General features: G+C 35.2%; 1 protein-coding gene across 2 annotated transcripts in view; it reads right to left on the minus strand.

Moving 5' to 3' along the window:
• Window positions 1-18,017, minus strand: part of Usp5 (ubiquitin specific protease 5) — a 362,226-nt gene that overhangs the window by 220,622 nt on the left and 123,587 nt on the right. For both annotated transcript variants that reach the window (XM_090391427.1, XM_090391426.1), the window contains exon 8: window positions 9,425-9,618. In XM_090391427.1, the coding sequence (XP_090247553.1) occupies window positions 9,425-9,618 (194 nt within the window). The remainder of the gene's footprint in view (window positions 1-9,424; window positions 9,619-18,017) is intronic.

Consider the following 18,017-nt stretch of genomic DNA (forward strand, 5'->3'; position numbering starts at 1 on the left):
AAAATATACAGAGAAGACATGTCCCTTTGCCACATCAGACTGCACAGATTATCCAACTTAATGTCAGGCAAAATTTTTTTTTTTTTTTAAATCTATGAGGGATGTCCAGAAAGTAAGTTCTGTTTTTAAATATTTTCACTGCAGTGCTGCGATTGCAATGGTGAGCATGCGTGCTGAGTTTGTTGATAGCAAGGCATTGGTGCCATTTTCAGACATTCTTGCAGTGCATATGCTTTTTGGTGTGTGTTTATAATGTCTAAGAAAATCGAATCGCCCGCTGCATGTGAAATTAGGTCAGTTATCCGTTTCTTGAATGCGAGTAATGTTAAAGCAGCTGAAGTTCATAGGCAAATTATTGAGGTTTATGGAGAACACGCAATGAGTGATTCAATGGTACGAAGATGGGTAAGACTTTTTAATGAAGGAAGGACAGGTATGTACGATGATGAACAGAGCAGGCAACCATCTTTAGTGACTGATGATTTGGTGCGTTCAGTTGAAGAGAAGATTTGACAGAACAGGGGATTCACTATGACGTCACTCTCGCTGCAATTTCCAGAAGTTTCATGTTTTCATGAAATTGTGTCGGAGAAACTGAATTATTGGAAATTGTGTGCAAGCTGGGTGCCGAAGTGGCTTACAGAATAATACAAAGTGAATTGGCTGGGCAGTGCATTGAAATTCTTAACACGCTACCATGAGGATGGTGATGCTTTCCTGAGAAGACGTCACCTGGGGGAGGGGGGGGCTTGGGTGTTGCATGCAACCCCTGAATCTAAACAACAGTCCATGGTGTGGAGGCACACCTCATCACCAGTCAAGACAAAATTAAAGACGATGGTTTCCGCTCGGAAAATCATGTGCACTGTGTTTTGGGATAGACAAGGAATTTTGCTGCTAGACTTCAAGCTTTAATTTATGCCTTGGTACTGGGAAGGTGCCAGTGGAGTGGAAAAGCACAAATTAGTCCCACTGCATAAAGGATGTCCCAAGGTTTTGGGACATCCTTTAAGGTTTTGGAGAAATTGGTGAAGAACAGAAGAATTCAGATCTCTTGCCACCCAATTCACACTGCCTCTCAAGTCAGTGGTGCTCATCATTAACCATAAAAATACGACTTCTTCCATAACAACTTACTGGCCTGTAACCACAAAGAGGATGGTAAAAAACTGACACAATGAAAAAGGAAAAGTTGGTCCTTGTTGGGGATCTAAATAGCAGAGTAGAAAATGATTGTGAGACATACAAAAATATTTTGGGAAAATTTGGAGAAAAGAGCAAAGCTAATAATAATGGCAAATATCTGTTGGATTTCTGCTCAGGACATGGACTGGTTATTACTAACACCATGTTCCAACATAAAAATGTGCACAAATTCACATGGAGAGAAGAGGCTAGGAATAAGAAAAGTCTCATTGACTATGTTATTGTTGATAGTGATGTTTTCTCCCTGGTGCAGGACACCAGAGTGTACAGAGGATTTGAAATTGGAAGTGATCACTATTTAGTCTTGAGCAGGATAAAATTGAATTTCATATTGAAAAGAATAACATGTAAGAAAGTTTTAAAGCGAATAAAAGTTGAGCAGCTCTCAGATGTGAACTGTAGACTAAAATACAGAAATATTATTGAAAAGAAAATGAAAGAGTTTGAGAACAGGAATCAAACCTTGGAGATTCAGTGGCAAACTCTGAAGGAAACATTGATTGATTCTGCCAGAGAGGCATGTGGTGAGGTTGTGTGCAAGGATAAAAAAATCAGAACTCCCTGGTGGACACAGGAAGTTAAAGAGGCAGTGAAGGAAAAGAAGAAAGCATGTCAAAAGTTCCTGGCAAATAAGTCAGCTTTTACTCTTACAGAATACAGAGACAAATGTAAGAAAGCTAAACACTGTGTAAAACTAGCTAAACAAAAGTCATGGGAGGACTTTGGCAAGAATATAGAAAATAAATATCAAGAAGGTGGCAAAATATTCTGGAGGTTGTTGAAGAAGCTTAGGAATGGAGGAAAGAGTGCTGTAAAAGGAATTAGAGATGATAAAGGTGAAATGAAAACAGGAGAAAAAGATATCCTTGAAGTATGGAGTAATTACTTTGAAAAACTGCTAAATGAAACAAGCAGAGATGACAGCACAGTGATAAAAAACACTTACCAGGCATGCAGTCAGGAATACATATCCATACTTGAAGTAGAAAAAGCCATCAAAGGCTTGAAATGTGGAAAGGCAGCAGGAGTAGATGATATTCGACCAGAAATGCTGAAGTATGGTGGTATAAGAGTCTTACAGTAGCTGCACTGCATAGTTCAGAAAGCCTGGGCAGAGGGACGAATTCCTGATGATTGGAGTAGAGCTCTCATAGTACCCATATATAAAAAGGGAAATAAAACTGAATGTGAGAATTACAGAGGTATTTCCCTACTGAGTGTTCCTGGCAAGATCTATGCAAGTATACTTGAGAAACGGTTGAGAAGAATTGTGGAAGAAAAGCTTGGTGAAGAACAAGCTGGATTCAGGCCAAATAGAGGCTGTCAGGATCAGATCTTCACTTTACGACAAATAGTCGAGAAAGCATGGGAATATAACAAAGATCTGTGTTTAAGTTTTGTCGATTTGGAAAAGGCATATGACAAGGTGCCAAGAGAGAAGCTATTCAATACGCTGCAGTTATATGGTGTCAATGGGGCATTATATCAAGCAATACTTAGTCTTTATTTGAGTTGTGAGTCAGCAGTTAGAATTGAAGGAAGTACAGGAAGATGGTTTAATGTTAAATCTGGTGTGAGACAAGGATGTATATTATCCCCTCTGTTATTCATTATCTATATGGATCACATTATGAAGGAATGTGGTATTAAACCTGATATCAAAATTGGAGATGTTAATGTCAGCTCTTTGCTTTATGCAGATGATGTTATACTTCTAAATAAATCTGCTACAAGTCTGCAAGATTCTCTGACTAAATTGAATAGCTGTTGTAATAGATATGGTATGAAGGTCAGCAATAAAAAGACAAAGACAATGAAAATAGGCAGAATCATTGAAAATGTCAACTGTGTTGTGAATGGAGAACCTGTGGAACAAGTAAAACATTTCAGCTACTTAGGCACAATTTTTACTGAAGATGGTAAACTAAATATAGAAAGAGACAACAGAATCAGCAAAGCTGGTATCGTGGGAAGTCGATTGAATAAATTCACATGGAATAAGAAAGAAATTAGTCGGAACACTAAATTAGCTGTATACAAGACAGTGTTCAAACCAATTTTAACTTATGGATCTGAGAGCTGGGTCAGAAGTAAAACACTTGACCAAAGACTAGAGACCGCAGATATGAGAGTTCTGAGAAAGATTAGAGGTGTGAACAGATCGCATCAATGGCAATATCATATTAAAAACGAGGATATTAGGAAAGAACTTGACATTGTCAGCATCCAGGAATGCGTTAGCAGAGCTAATCTCAGATGGTATGGTCACTTAAATAGAATGGGAGAGGAAAGATTAGCAAAACAAGTGTTCTCTGCCAGGTTGGCAGTAAAACGACCCAGAGGAAGACCAAGATACAGGTGGATTGATGCTGTACAAAGTGCCTTAGACGATAGAAATATAAGATCTGATAATGTTGGAGTCTTGACAAGTAACAGACTGATTTGGAGGAAAATTGTAGATAGGAAGTTAGTAATGATGTAATTTTTTCATGTAGTACTGTCATATCCTGTACACCCCTTGAGGGTACATGGCAAGAATTTGATGATGATGATGATGATGACTTCTTGGGTCAAGGCTCCACAATCAACATGAGTATGTACTGCCAAACCCCTTAAGAAACTGTATCATGCGATCCAGAATAAATGACTTGCCATGCTTACCAGGGGCATTGTTTTGATTCATGATAATGCCCGCTCACACATGGCCAGCATAACACAACTTCTTCTTGCCACCTTCGGTTGGGAACAATTCCATCATCCTCCATATAGTCCTGACCTTGCAGCAAGCGACTTTCACCTGTCCAAACATCTGAAATCTTTCCTTGGTGGCCGGCGGTTTCAAGACGACAACGATGAGGTCAAAGAAGCAGTCAATACGTGGTTTGAGTCACAGGCGGCAACCTTCTACGATGAAGGTTACAACTCTTGGTGCCCCGTTATGATAAGTGCCTGAACAATGGCGGAAATGATGTAGAAAAGTAGTGAAAGATGTCTACTTTAATTTCCAATAAAGTTTTTTTTGTAAGTATATTTTTGTTTCTCTGACAGCCCATCGGAACTACTTTCTGGACGTCCCTCGTAAAATGTTAAGCTCCTGAACTGGAGCTTCCAATTATTCATCAAAAAACTCTTCAGATTTCCTAATTGAAGTGAAGAACTCATCTCTTCAAACCACTGACATTAATGGTCAGCTTCAATATATAGTATCCTTATATACCAATTTTCCTCTTGAAGATTTCCTTCATTTGCTGTCACAAGCCTTTCCTCTGGAATTCATAGTGAAGAATTTATGGACACAACACATGTGTTAGAAGAATTACTTTACTTATCATTAATAAAGTAACATTCAACATTTGGATCTCTGTATTGAGATCATCAGGAAAGCATACATATGTATGCTTTCATATGATCAGGACTGATCTTATATTGCATAAGATCAGTCCTGACAAAAGTAAGATAAATCTAAATGTTGGTTAATTATTTACCCTAGCCTAACCTCTGGTGGAGAAAAAAAAAAGACTTGATACCTCTCTGGTCAATTCTGTGAGATGTTTGGAGTGAATGGTGTGACAGGTTTGTTTTACCATAGTGTTGGATTCTGAATGAAGAGAAATTTAAATTATTAATACTCTCTTCTGAATCCAACATAATCCACAATGGCAAAGGCTACGTTTGTAAATATTATTTAATGTAAATCACTTATTTATAAATTAATATTCATATAACTACCTATAAGTTGATTTAATATTTAATTATTTAATCAAGTATGTGTACTAATAAAGAAAAAACTCTGTATTAAAATATTATTAAGTTATTTTATTTATTGCTATGTTAATATTATAGGAGTTTGTATTTAACATTTAACTGCATATTAATTGAAATGTAAATATTCTTTATTTGTTCCTGTTTATAGAGGTATAACGTCATGCAATGCCTCAATTTTATTATATTTTGTTTTGTTGTCATGGAAATGTATGTTAGATAGCTTGCACGAGTTTGGAACAGAGCATGAGGGAGAATGTTGAAAGTTTACTGGAAAGGATTTTAGTTAAAGAGAGCACGAGAACAATTTAGGCGGGAAGAAGGGATATATAAGCTAGGAACGCTGAAAAAAGAGAGGATATTCTAATTCGGCATTCGGAGGAAGGAAAGAAAAAATGAGATTGATTCGGGGAATCAGAGTGCGATATTAGCGAGTTGGCGAGTCACTCAAGTAGCTAATTAAAGTCTGCTAGTCATGGAGCGGGTTAGTTAGCTAGTAAGTTGCAAAATAACAAATAAAGCAACGGAAGATAGCTAAGTGACTACTGAATGACTAGCCGTACTTTAGTTGAGATTTAATTTCAGGGCCAACTTTTCAAGGACACATGGAAACTTGAAGCATAGCACGGAGTAACTAGAGAATAATTAGAGGCAACAAGGTTGAGTTTAACGATAGCTGTGTTAAGAATTATAGTGCCTAAAAGATTAATGGAATGCTGGAGGAATAGGCAACTGTGCATGAAAACTTCAAGTTAAGGAATTATTGTGTGTCACCTTAGTTCATGAGTGATTAGTAGAATACTGAATTGGTCAAGTAATGTCTAAGATAGTACAAGCGTTTTACTTCATGCAAGAACATTTAACCATGTGAATTGTGACCGTTAATTAATTCAGTTATTACTAGGAAGATTTGTTCTAATGAGTGCCGTTAATTCTTTAAAGTGTATAAAGTTATAAAAAGTGTTTGTATATAAGTAGCTGAAGAAGGAAGATTACCGGTAAGAATATTCCAACCACTGATATTTTTATGCAGAGATGTGTGTGTTTCTTCCTAAAATATCCCTAAACATTTTTGCAGAGATTAGCTGAAGTGTGGATTTAAAAGTGTATACTTGCGAAAAAGTGTTGCCGCCATTATATTGTATTTGAAACTTAAGTAACTGTGAGATATTTGTGTAAGTGGTTGCCAAGGAACTTTATGACTTTGAGCTTTACCAAGTGTTTAATTGAATTTTGTGAAGGCTGTGTTTCGAACAACAGATTTACCATTGCTTAAAATTATATGACTGTATTATCAGAAAAGCTAAAATGTTTATAATATCTCATTTAGTGATTTGAACTTAAGTGTATAATTTGTGATCCTAAATTAAATGTTTGTTTTTGTTAATCTAAAGTTGTATTTTGCCTGAATCTCTTTTACTGCACCATCCATAAAAATATTCGAACAAAAGCGGGAGAGATAAGTAAGTTAAATAAACTCGGCCTGTAAACATAATAACAACATAAAGGAGAAATAGTTGAGAGTTGGTTTTTCTTCAATTCTTGAACTAATTCAGATATAGAGTGGCGCAGTCTATAAATATAAATTTTCTCTATATTTGGATTAGAAATCAACTAGCAACCTATCAATTGTTTAAGAACATCGTAATAACTAAATATCGGATCCAAGGTATAGGTTAAGACGAAGTAGGATCTAACAATAGTAACTAAAAGAGCAGGGAAAAAAGAAGTGAGATGAGATAGACATGTTATTCATAAAGAGAGCACCTGATCTTCATGCCATAATGTGGCCTTCACAGTGCTCTCCACATACAACTACTAGTTGATCCCTCCTCTCCTCTAAGCACAAAAGATTGTGTACCAGCTGATCAGAAAGACTCATTATGCATTACCATCAGCTTTGGTCCCAAGTTTGTTCATGTGGCTGCCAGACTTAGACACCTTCCTCAGCCATCTGAACAAACAAATAAACCATGTGCAATTCACAAATGAAATTGAAAGTCAGAACACACTTTCATTTCTGGATAGCAATGTTTCACTGTTTACCATAAGCCTAAACATATTGGTCAATATATGCACAAACTATTACCACCGCCCAACACAAAAACTAGGTGTCATTAACACACCAAAAAACAGGACTTCAAAGATTTGCTCCAATAAGCAAGCTGTTAGCATGAATTAAAGATATCAGCAATACTTTCCTAAAAAATGGCTATAGCAAAAATACTATCAACAAAATTCTTCACAAGACTGCACCTAATAATAAAAATAAATTAGATAAATTACATGATAAATAAATTACAATAAAGCTGTAGCCATTTCATATATTAAAAGAATACCATCAGATAAACCTTCAATGTCACCTTTAAACCTCCTACAAAATTAAAGAACTTATTCAACTCCTCCAAAGATTTCTTTCCTCCTCTGAAAAGAGATCTTTGGAAACCTGTAACCTGCCTTATATAAGTGAAACTGGGTGCACAATTTCTATCCAGAAAAAGAAACATAAGCGACACATTAAATTTAATAACTATGATAAATCAGGCCTGTGTTCATGCCCTAGATACTCTACATAGAATTGACTGAAAAGGCACCTGTTCATTAATCATACCAAAACTTGGCATGAGTGCAAATTAAAGGAGGCCTGTGAACGATATCTTATATCGACACGATTGTGAACTGGATCCTACTTAGAAGCCCTAGCTATGGTTAAATGTAAGCAAAATAAGCTAAGGATCACTCAAAATCAAGGGATCACCACCAACTGCTGATGTAAATAATTAAATAAGTGTGCACCACATGCCATGCCACCTGTGGCAGCACCTAGTAAACTAGTTGGTGGTCACAGAAATTTAAAATGTACTCTGATAATTTTTGTGGAGGTGCCACACCACCCACTGCCAAAAAACTGGTGGTGTACCTGTGTGTAGACACACACACACAGCTTCCTATTTTATGTAATATAGGTGACCCTCGTATAACGTGGATGTTAGGTTCCACCGAAATGGCGCATTATATAAATCGTGTTATGCAAGACTCAGACAGATCACATAGAAAAAGTAGGGTTATGTTCCAAAATCGTTTTTTTTTTTTAATTATATAAACAACAACAATAACATACCCAACAAAAAAATATTTTTATTTAATTCAGGTAATTCATGTAAGTTAAGAAAACATAAACTATGAAACAAATACATAGCATAAACTTAGAAAATTACAAATTGTGCGTAAATTTCATTGCACATAATGCATAAATGTTTAGGCAAAATAAAATAAAGTGCAGATTTTAATAGTCATTACTGTCTTCAAACCTTCAAACACTTAATTAATACCTTCAAACCATGTCTTCAAACAAAATTCATAGATGTTCTTTATTTATGAGTGGCTGGATGTTGTCATCACTTGAAATCTCTTGGACATCATTTGTATAATTCTCATTGCATACTTCAGCTGGTTTAGTTATCAAGAAGTCAGTAATAAGACCTTGCTTACCACTATGCTGCAATTTTTTATTAACTTCATAATATGGTGCTAAACAAATATCCACTTGTCTCGTGAATTTTATGGAGCGCCCCATTGAGGGATCATTATCTGTAAAATAACTTCCTTACTTTCTTGCCAAGTCCAATCCTTCTGCTAATTTCTTTATTCACAGATTCATCACAATCAGAATCTTCAGCAGAACTTTCCCTGCCATTTGGTTCGACATCATCTATTCATCATACCAGTTCCTCAAATTATTTAAATCTGTTTCATCATCAATTAATTCACTAATTTCGTTTTCAACTATATTGCTAAAGCCCTCTAAGTGGCCATTACTAGAAAAGTAAATTTTTTACACACTGTATGTAACTCACGAGAAAATAAAGTGCTCAGCTTCAGATTAACATGCTTATGATTTTTAACGTGCTTTCCTGGCAGAAAACGAAGATAAATTTTCAGTAATAATCATTTTATACGGAAACAATTGACGTACATGCGTGCTAAAGGGTATTTCCCCTAATATAAATTCGCTACTTATAACTACATCCGTGATGCTGGCAGACGCAAATTTAACGAAGATAAAATTTGATTTTTAAGTCGTGCAGTGAAAAATATATGAAAAGATAAAGGGTTACAACAATTTGTAAACAGTGTTATATCGAAACCGTGTTGTATAAGTACCGCGTTGAACAAGGGTTACTATGATTTGTAGACCACACTGTATAAGTACTGCATTATATGAGGGTAACCTGTATTTATAATGATGCACAAAAAATGTTTAAAAAGAAAAAACACACTGCAAACTTTAAAAAAAAAAATCATTAAAAGAAATCATCATATCCTAAACAAAAATTTAATTAAGAAAAACAGCTTGGCTGGATAACTGGAATCAAAACTTATATATGAACACACTCAACATATAAAATAAAGTATTTTTTGTAATTAATGGGCGATTTCAAAAACAAATATTCACCTATTTGAAAAGTCAGGAATGGCAAATACAACCTGCATTACAGAATTCAAATAACAAGAATTTCCTAAATTTGCAAGTCCACAATATCCAGGACCAAAAAGCGGTATAAGTTTACTGCCTGCTTCTTGGATAATTGCCCATTCACTATAACGCTGGTTTAGATCAAGTTCCAGTTCTATCATGGACTTCTCAGTCTATAAATTAAAACACTTATTAAAATATAATGAAGGCAACATAATTTCACACCTACAGAATTACTCTAATATAATTACACAAGCTGAGAAATTGTAATAACATCTACAGAACTACAATACTTAACATACAGTAAGGCTTATTTTATAATACAATGATTTATTTTTATAAACATGAAGTCCCAAAGAAATTCACACAGCACTTTTGCATATAAAAGAATACAAAAATGAAAATGTGATATGCTTTTTAGACAATATAAATTATCTTACAGCTAAAGAAAGATAGTAGGTATGGTAAAGTACTAGGTATGGTACACTGGAAGTAGGGTTGTTAGTAATCTGTTTCCAAAATGGAAAGATTTCATATATTGGATCTTGCTTGTCCTCCCTAACTTTACCTTTCTAACACCTGGTGGCTTATTGGTCTCTCTCTCTCAACAGAAACTGGGAAAATGTTTCAAAGTGAACAATGCTTAGCATGCGAAAGCAGCTAATTATACAGTAGGTGCTTATGAAGAATTAATGAAAAAAAAAAATAATAATAATTTCGTAAAAATATAAAATTTGTTTCTTATATGAAATTTCTACGAAATGTAAATTATACTCAAAATGCTGATGTGTTCACCATTCTCTAACAAGAGTTGTTAATTTTAGTGCTACTCTGAGACAATTATTCTGTATCATTCTCACGTAAAATTTTTATGCATGGTTACACCTTTAATAACATTCAAGTCTTCATATAAAAACATTTTTTCTTGAAACAGCACTACCCTTCAATAAACCAAAATAGCAAGAGGCTTATTTGGTAATGGAATCACCCCCCTATGTTTCAATCTGAGGCTAAATTCAGTTCCTACTGATTAGAAAAGAATCAAAATGACATATCTCAGTGAATATCTTTAGAAGGCAGAGATGACGTAGTACTGAACCTGACTGAGCCATAAACATAAGAAAATGTTCAGGATACAGAACAAATGTGTGAACTTGTGAAGACAGTTGTCGGATTCCAGTTCACATGTGAAATTGATTTTCTGATGAAACTTGTTGAGGTGGTCCAGAAAAGCAAGGGTCCCCCATGGAAGCTGTGTAAGAGTGTCGTCAGTAAAGGTGTTCAAACTAATGTTTTTTTTTTTTAGGCAGGCAATGGCAAGTGAGTGAAATGGATAGTCAAAATTAGTTGTGAACTCTGACAATGAATGAGTTTAAGGAGAGGTATGATAAGTTTTGTGTGTATAAAAGTTAGTGTTGGTCTCCATAACGAGTCTATGAACTCAATGGAGATACCCATGATGATGATAAAGATAATAATTAATGAAAGAATATCAAAAGAGGATAATTTTGTATACGAGGTTGTGGTCATTTGTAAGTGATTTGAGGATGATGTCCAGAGTTTTGGGCACATTAAAAGATGTATAACATCAAAAGAAGAGAGAATATTGTTTGGTGATTATGGTGGCAGTTTTTTTTTATATATATACTTATTTTATATATACTTATATACTTATTTTTTTATATTTTTTTTATATATATCCAGCAGTATTTTGAATAATAAATTTTGAATTTTTTTAGTAATGTTTTAATCAACTTTGAGATAAATTTTGATCAAGGGACTGATTAAATCAGGGTGTATGGGATAGCCAGATTTATGTATCTTTACTTGCCCAAAAATAGTGGGAAGATGGTTAATATAAGAAGTGAATTTTTTAATGGTGTATATATATATATATATATATATATATATATATATATATATATATATATATATATATCCTTTTTTTTAATCTTCTTCTTTGAATTGATGGAGAATTTTTTTTTTTAATTTGTTTTAACATTTGCAGTAGAGTCTTATATATTTTATAAGTAGTGGCATCATAGATGATGTCTAGAATTTTATGACAGTAATCAGTTTTGTCAATTATAACTAATATCACCTTTATCTCCCTTACTGATGATAATTTCATAGCCTATAATTTTTTATAGTCTATGAAAGGCATTGGTAGAGAGATTTGTTTTTCGAATTATTTTACTGTTTATGATATTTATCTTTTTGAAAGACATATCTTTGCTGGAGTCATTTTCTAGGTTGGTTTGCGCTTCAATAATTTTTTTTTTCTTCTAGAAAAGTGTTTAAGGTAAAATTGTAATATTTAAGCCTTTGTTTAATGCCTCAATTTCATTCCAAGAACATATGTAGTTAGATAGATTTATAACTGATCTAAAAAGTGTTTGTTCACTTTGAGAATAGAGGAAGTAAATATAAAATAAAATAAAAATAATTACTTAATTAAATAAAATAATATATATATATATGTTTATAATTATTAAATGATTTAAACACCGAGAAAAAATACAAGAGATTTAATAAGGTTTCACTACTAGTTTCATCGGAAATGCCGACTTTGTCAGGTGAATACAGTACCATGGAGAAAACATCTTAAAAATATATTGTACTTTAGACAAACACAGAGTTTAGAACAAGTAGTAGTTGTGTTTGAAATTGAGTCCGAGCATTACATCTGTTCGTGAAGCACTGTGCGTGTGAATGATATGAGTACGGCGAAACTGGATTACAGCACTAGGTGAATCGTATAGGCTGTAACTGAGATTGCTGTTTAGATGGGTAGGGTCGAGAGCTATTTCTTTGGATTCCAAGATACGTTTTTCTAATTCATCGGAGCATTTATGGATGTTTGAAGTTAAGTTACAGTCTATTTGATGTTGTCATCCTTCAACATTGGTATTGGCTGAGAATAAAACATGGCTAGATAGGACACTGGCACGGACTCTGTTATAAGAAATGTCACCTTGATGTTCTTCTAGGCGGAGAGAGAAAGAAATGGACTTCTGTCTGGCCATAATATTGTTTGCTGCAACTGCAAATGATTTTGTATACTCCTGGGAACTGAAGAAGGTTGTGTTTTACTTTAGGTTGACTTAGGCAAATCGGAGTTTGGAAAGGTTGAGAAATATGTTTTAACATTAAATTTCTTCAGGATTTTTGCCATTTTAAAAGAAAGAGAACTTATACATGGTAAGGAGAATGTAGGCTGTTGGATTGGAGTTATCTTCATTATTATGTTGATTACACATACACTAAGACGATTATAGATGTTTTTAGGAGAGTAACCGTTATTTAAGAAAGTCCTTTTGAGGTAACTAAGTTCTTGTTGAAGTTCCTCTTCTTCTGACAACAAGGATCTCATCTGATGAACTAGTGTGGAAATAATTCCTAATTTTTTAAGGGGGGGGGGTAGTGTAGTGGTGAGACGAAGCATGTAGGTATCTATCGGTGTGTGTTGGCTTTCTAAAGATAGAAATCTCGAGACCATCCATTGTTCTAGTAAGCTTTATATCTATCAAAGGTAAAACACCATTAACTTCTGGTTTGGATGTGAAGTTTATATTTTGATGAAAGTTGTTTAAAAGATCCAGAAAGGTTTTGTAAGTTTTCTGGGCCATGCTCCCAAATTAGGAAAATGTTGTCCATGTAATGCAGCCAGATTTTGGTATTTCGCTGCAGAAATGGCTTTTTCCTCAAAATCTTCCAGAAAAATGTTGGCTAGCACTGGAGACAACAGGCTACCCATTGCCAAACCGCTGTTCTGTTTGTAGATCTTGTCTTCAAATAAGAAGTAGCCTGACTCCACACAATGCACAAGTAAGGTGAAAATCTTTTTAGATAACTTGTTTTTTAAAAGACTAAGGACTTCCTGTGTTGGAACGTTGGTGAATAGTGAGACTATGTTGAAGCTAACCATTCTGTCTGCTTTGTTAAGTTGGATGTTCTTGATCTTCAAGACAAAATCAGCCGAGTCCTTGATATACGAAAAGGATTTTCCTGTGAGATGTTTCAAGGAGGAAGTGAGATATTTCGAGAGATTGTATGTAGGAGAGTCAATGCCTTCAACTATTGGTCTGAGATGAGTGTTTTCTTTGTGGCTCTTTGGAAGGCCAAATGGGGAATAAGTGGATGAAGAGAGCGGAGTGATAGGCGGATATTCCTAGGTAATTCTGAGGTGGATTTGAGAAGATTATTTGTCCGGTTACGTAGTTCTCTCGTGAGATTTCTTTGAAGTGCAGAGTAAGTATTACAATCTAATAATTCACAGATCTTGAGACAATAATTGGTTCTATTCAGGACGACAGTGGCATTCCCTTTGTCAGATGGCAAAATGATGATATCTTAATTATTCTGCAGTTGATGAATAGCTTTTCTCTCCGAACGGGAGATGTTGTCAGTGGGAGGTCTACTGTTGTTGATTGCAAATATACCTACTTGGGATAGAAGCTATATTTGCAATCAACAACAGGCAGCTTTTTCTATTTTCATAAGAAAAAGTTCTTTAGGAATAGATCTAGGTGAAGGGACGATTGACGGAACTTAGGGATGATTGAATGGAACTTACATCTTTTTAAGAACAAATCTCATAAAAGAGTACCAGAAGACCCTTAAAAATATTGGACTTTTCATAAACAGACTTGTGTTCTTAAGTTCCATTCAATCATCCCTAAGTTCTTACAATTTAAAGAGTCCATCCATACAAAAAGGGCGCATATTATTTATCGCAAGGCCAATCTACAACTTTTAAGGATTATGGATACCAAACATAGTTTAGCTTCTTTGTTCTTGAAAAAAGGTACACTAGAAAACAGCCTAGTCTTCGTTAGACAATATATCTTGGAATGAGACTAAATCTATTAGTGCACTTTTTGCAGCTAGAATCCAAAACATCAATAAATATAAACTGATTAGGAAATTTGATTGCCTCAAATGTATGCAAGACCATTTATCCTCTAATATTGCTTCACACACTCTTAACAATGTTGTTGTTAATAAATCTTCACATATTCTTACACCAGCAGAAATAAATGTACTCTCCAAGGGGCATAATTTCGTCCCTTCACCTAGATCTATTCCTAAAGAACTTTTTCTTACGAAAAAGAGAAAATAGAAAAAGCTGCCTCCAATCTACCAACACAAGATAAAAACCTACTGGATAAAAGCTATATTTGCAATCAACAACAGTAGACATCCCACTGACGTCTCCCGTGCAGAGAGAAAAGCTATTCATCAACTGCGGAATAATAAAGATAGCATCATTTTGACAAAGGGACTGCCACTGTCATCCTGAATAGAACCGATTATCACCTCAAGATCTGTGAATTATTAGATTGTAATACTTACTCTGCACTTTAAAGAGACCCCACGAGAGAACTACATAACCAGACAAATAATCTTCTCAAATCCACCTCAGAATTACCTAGGAATATCCACTCCACCCTCTTCATCCACTTATTCCCCGTTTATATGGCCTTCAGAAGATCCACAAAAAAAAAAAAAAAAACACTCCTCTCAAACCAATAGTTGAAGGCATTGACTACCCTACATACAATCTCTTGAAATATCTCGCATCCTCCTTGATTACGTCCCTTCACCAAGATGATTCCTGTGAAATATCTCCTCAAAATCCTTTTCATATATCAAGAACTCGGCTGATTTTGTCTTGAAGATCAAGAACATCCAACTTAACAAAGCAGACAAAATGGTAAGCTTCGACATAGTCTCATTATTCACCAATATTCCAACACAGGAAGTCCTTAGTCTTTTAAAAAACAAGTTATCTAAAAAGATTTTCACCATACTTGTGCATTGTGTGGATTCAGGCTACTTCTTATTTGAAGACAAGATCTACAAACAGAACAGCGGTTTGGCAATGGGTAGCCTGTTGTCTCCGGTGCTAGCCAACGTTTTTCTGGAAGATTTTGAGGAAAAAGCCATTTCCTCAGGGACACTGAAACCCAAAATCTAGCTGCGTTATATGGATGACATTTTTCTAATTTGGGAGCACAGCCCAGAAAACTTACTCCTTTCTGGATCATTTAAACAACTTTCATCAAAATATAAACTTCACATCCGAACCAGAAGTTAATGGTGTTTTAGCTTTTCTAGATATAAAACTTACTAGAACAGATGGTTTATTTCTGTAAGCAGTTCATTTGGATCATCAAGATATCTGCACAGTCAGTCTCATTTCCCTCCTCATAAGCTTGGAATAATTTCCACCTTGGGACATAGAGCCTGTTCTCTTCTTGATGATCCAAATGAACTGCTTACAGAAATAAACCATCTGAAAACTTCTTTCGAAGTTAATGGATATTCCAAGAAAATGGGAATAGTATGCATCAATAAATAGACTCAATGAGTGGAGGGAAGGTAATTATGGGGGATTTCAACTATAGGAACATAGATTGGAAGGAGGAGAGGACACATGGAAGGAAGGAAATGGAATTTATGGAGTTACTAAGGAATAATTACCTGAGACAGCATATGATAGAATATACTAGGAGTTTGGGAGAGCTAGATCTAGTAATTGCATCAGAGAATTTGTCTATGACCAATAAGACCACTTTGCTGCCAATTGGCGAGGGTGATCATATGGTCTTGACCTGGGAAGTGGCTAAACGTGTGGAATTTTCAGTTAAGGGGGGGGGGTATATGTGAAATTAATTAATTACAGGACTGGTAAGTATGCCAAGCTTAGAAGACTGCTTGGATCAGTGCCATGGCATGTGAAACTGCCAGGGCTGGATACTGATAGTGCATGGGAAGTGGTGAAGGAGTGTTTAAGAAAAGTAATGGCAGACTGATATAGAGTCAGAAGAGTATAGCTGGAACTATGACAGTGATAGGGAGGTAACTGAATCAGTTGAAATAGTAGAATTACTAAGTGAACACTTTGCAAGAGTATAATCATCCAGGTGGAAATATTGCAGTAAAGAGAGAGAGGGCCAAGACCTATATGGGAACTGAGGTAAATGAAAAGGAATTAAATATCTTATTACAGAACCTTGATGAGAATACAAGTGTGGGATTGGATAGTATATCAGCTTAAGTTTTACATGAAGGTGCTAGGGAATTATACATGCCTTTGACAAAATTGTTTAATCTAAGTCTCAGATCTGGATGAGTCCTAAGGGGATGGAAAGAGGGAAAAATTGTTCAAAAGCTCTAAGACTGATGTAGCAAATTACCAATTTTGTAAAGTAGGCTGTGTCTCAGTAATTTGCTCAAACCTTATAATGCAATGCCAGTTGAGCTGGATAAAGGTAATGGGTTTACTTTGATACTGCTTGACTTCGCAAAAGCCTTTGACAGGATATCACATGGAATTCTAATCAATAAACTGCAGCACATGGGGATGGATATACGAGGGTGGTCTGAAAAGTTCTCGACCTAACAATGAAAAAACAAATTAATAATTTCAAAATTATTTTTATTTTTCAACATAATCTATCTTAAGACTAATACATTTATTCCAGCGATGCTCCAGTGCCATTATCCAGCCCCTGTAGTGGTTCTCAGTAAGAACTGCAAAATACCCCTCTACAGCTGAATCACCTCTTGAATCAAAGAAAAATGCTCACCAGCGAGGAAGAGTTTTAGTTTTGGGAAGAGATAGAAGTCAGAGGGAGCCAAATCTGGGGAATAGGGTGGATGTTCCAACAATTCATAGTGCAGATCCCTTTATTTTCCCATTGCCAAAACATTTTTGTGGATAGGTGCATTGTCCTAATGAAAGACGATTTTTTTTCTTCTGCAAACCAGGTCTTTTCTCACGAATTTTTTAGTTCTAGTCTGGTTAAAGGATCGGAATAATATTCCCCAGTCATAGTTTTACCCTTTTCAAGATAATTAATAAATAAAATGCCTTTAGCATCCCAAAATACCGATGCCATGACCTTTCCTGCTGATGGAACTGACTATGTCTTCTATGACGCTCAACAACCGCTTCTGTCCACTATTTTGACTGCTGTTTGGATTATGTGTGTAATGGTGAATACAAGTGTCATCCATAGTAATAAATCGATGCACAAAATCAGTTTTATTCTTGTTAAAATGCTCCAAGCACTGTTCAGAGATTTTCATGCGAGTGCATTTTTGATCTATTGTGAGCAAGCATGGTACCCATTTTGCACAAAGCTTTTTCATATGCAATTCTTCATGCAAAATATATCCTACATGTTCTTTTGAAATGCCTCTAGTCTCAGCAATTTAATGCACTTTGACTCACAGGTCATCCAATACCATATCGTGCACCTTGATCAATGATTTCTGGTGTTGTTACACTTTTTGGACGTCCTTCATGTGAATCATCTTCAAGGCTGGTACAACCACATGTAAACTCAGCAGCCCATTTCTTAACTGTCGAAAATGAAGGAGAAGAGTGCCCGTAAACTTTCATTAACTTTGAATGAATTTCTTTTGGCGTTAAACCTTCTTTTACAAAGAATTTTATAACCTCACAATACTCAATTTTATCCATTTCAAGGGATACAGACAACACTTTTGCTTCAGACAGCTGTATAAAACAAACTACTTGATAGAATGACTTGCAATTTCA

The sequence above is a fragment of the Typopeltis vanoorti genome, chromosome 4 (assembly GCF_054136105.1).
Source record: "Typopeltis vanoorti isolate ZY-2024b chromosome 4, IOZ_Tvanoo_1.0, whole genome shotgun sequence".
Classification (NCBI taxonomy): domain Eukaryota; kingdom Metazoa; phylum Arthropoda; class Arachnida; order Uropygi; family Thelyphonidae; genus Typopeltis; species Typopeltis vanoorti.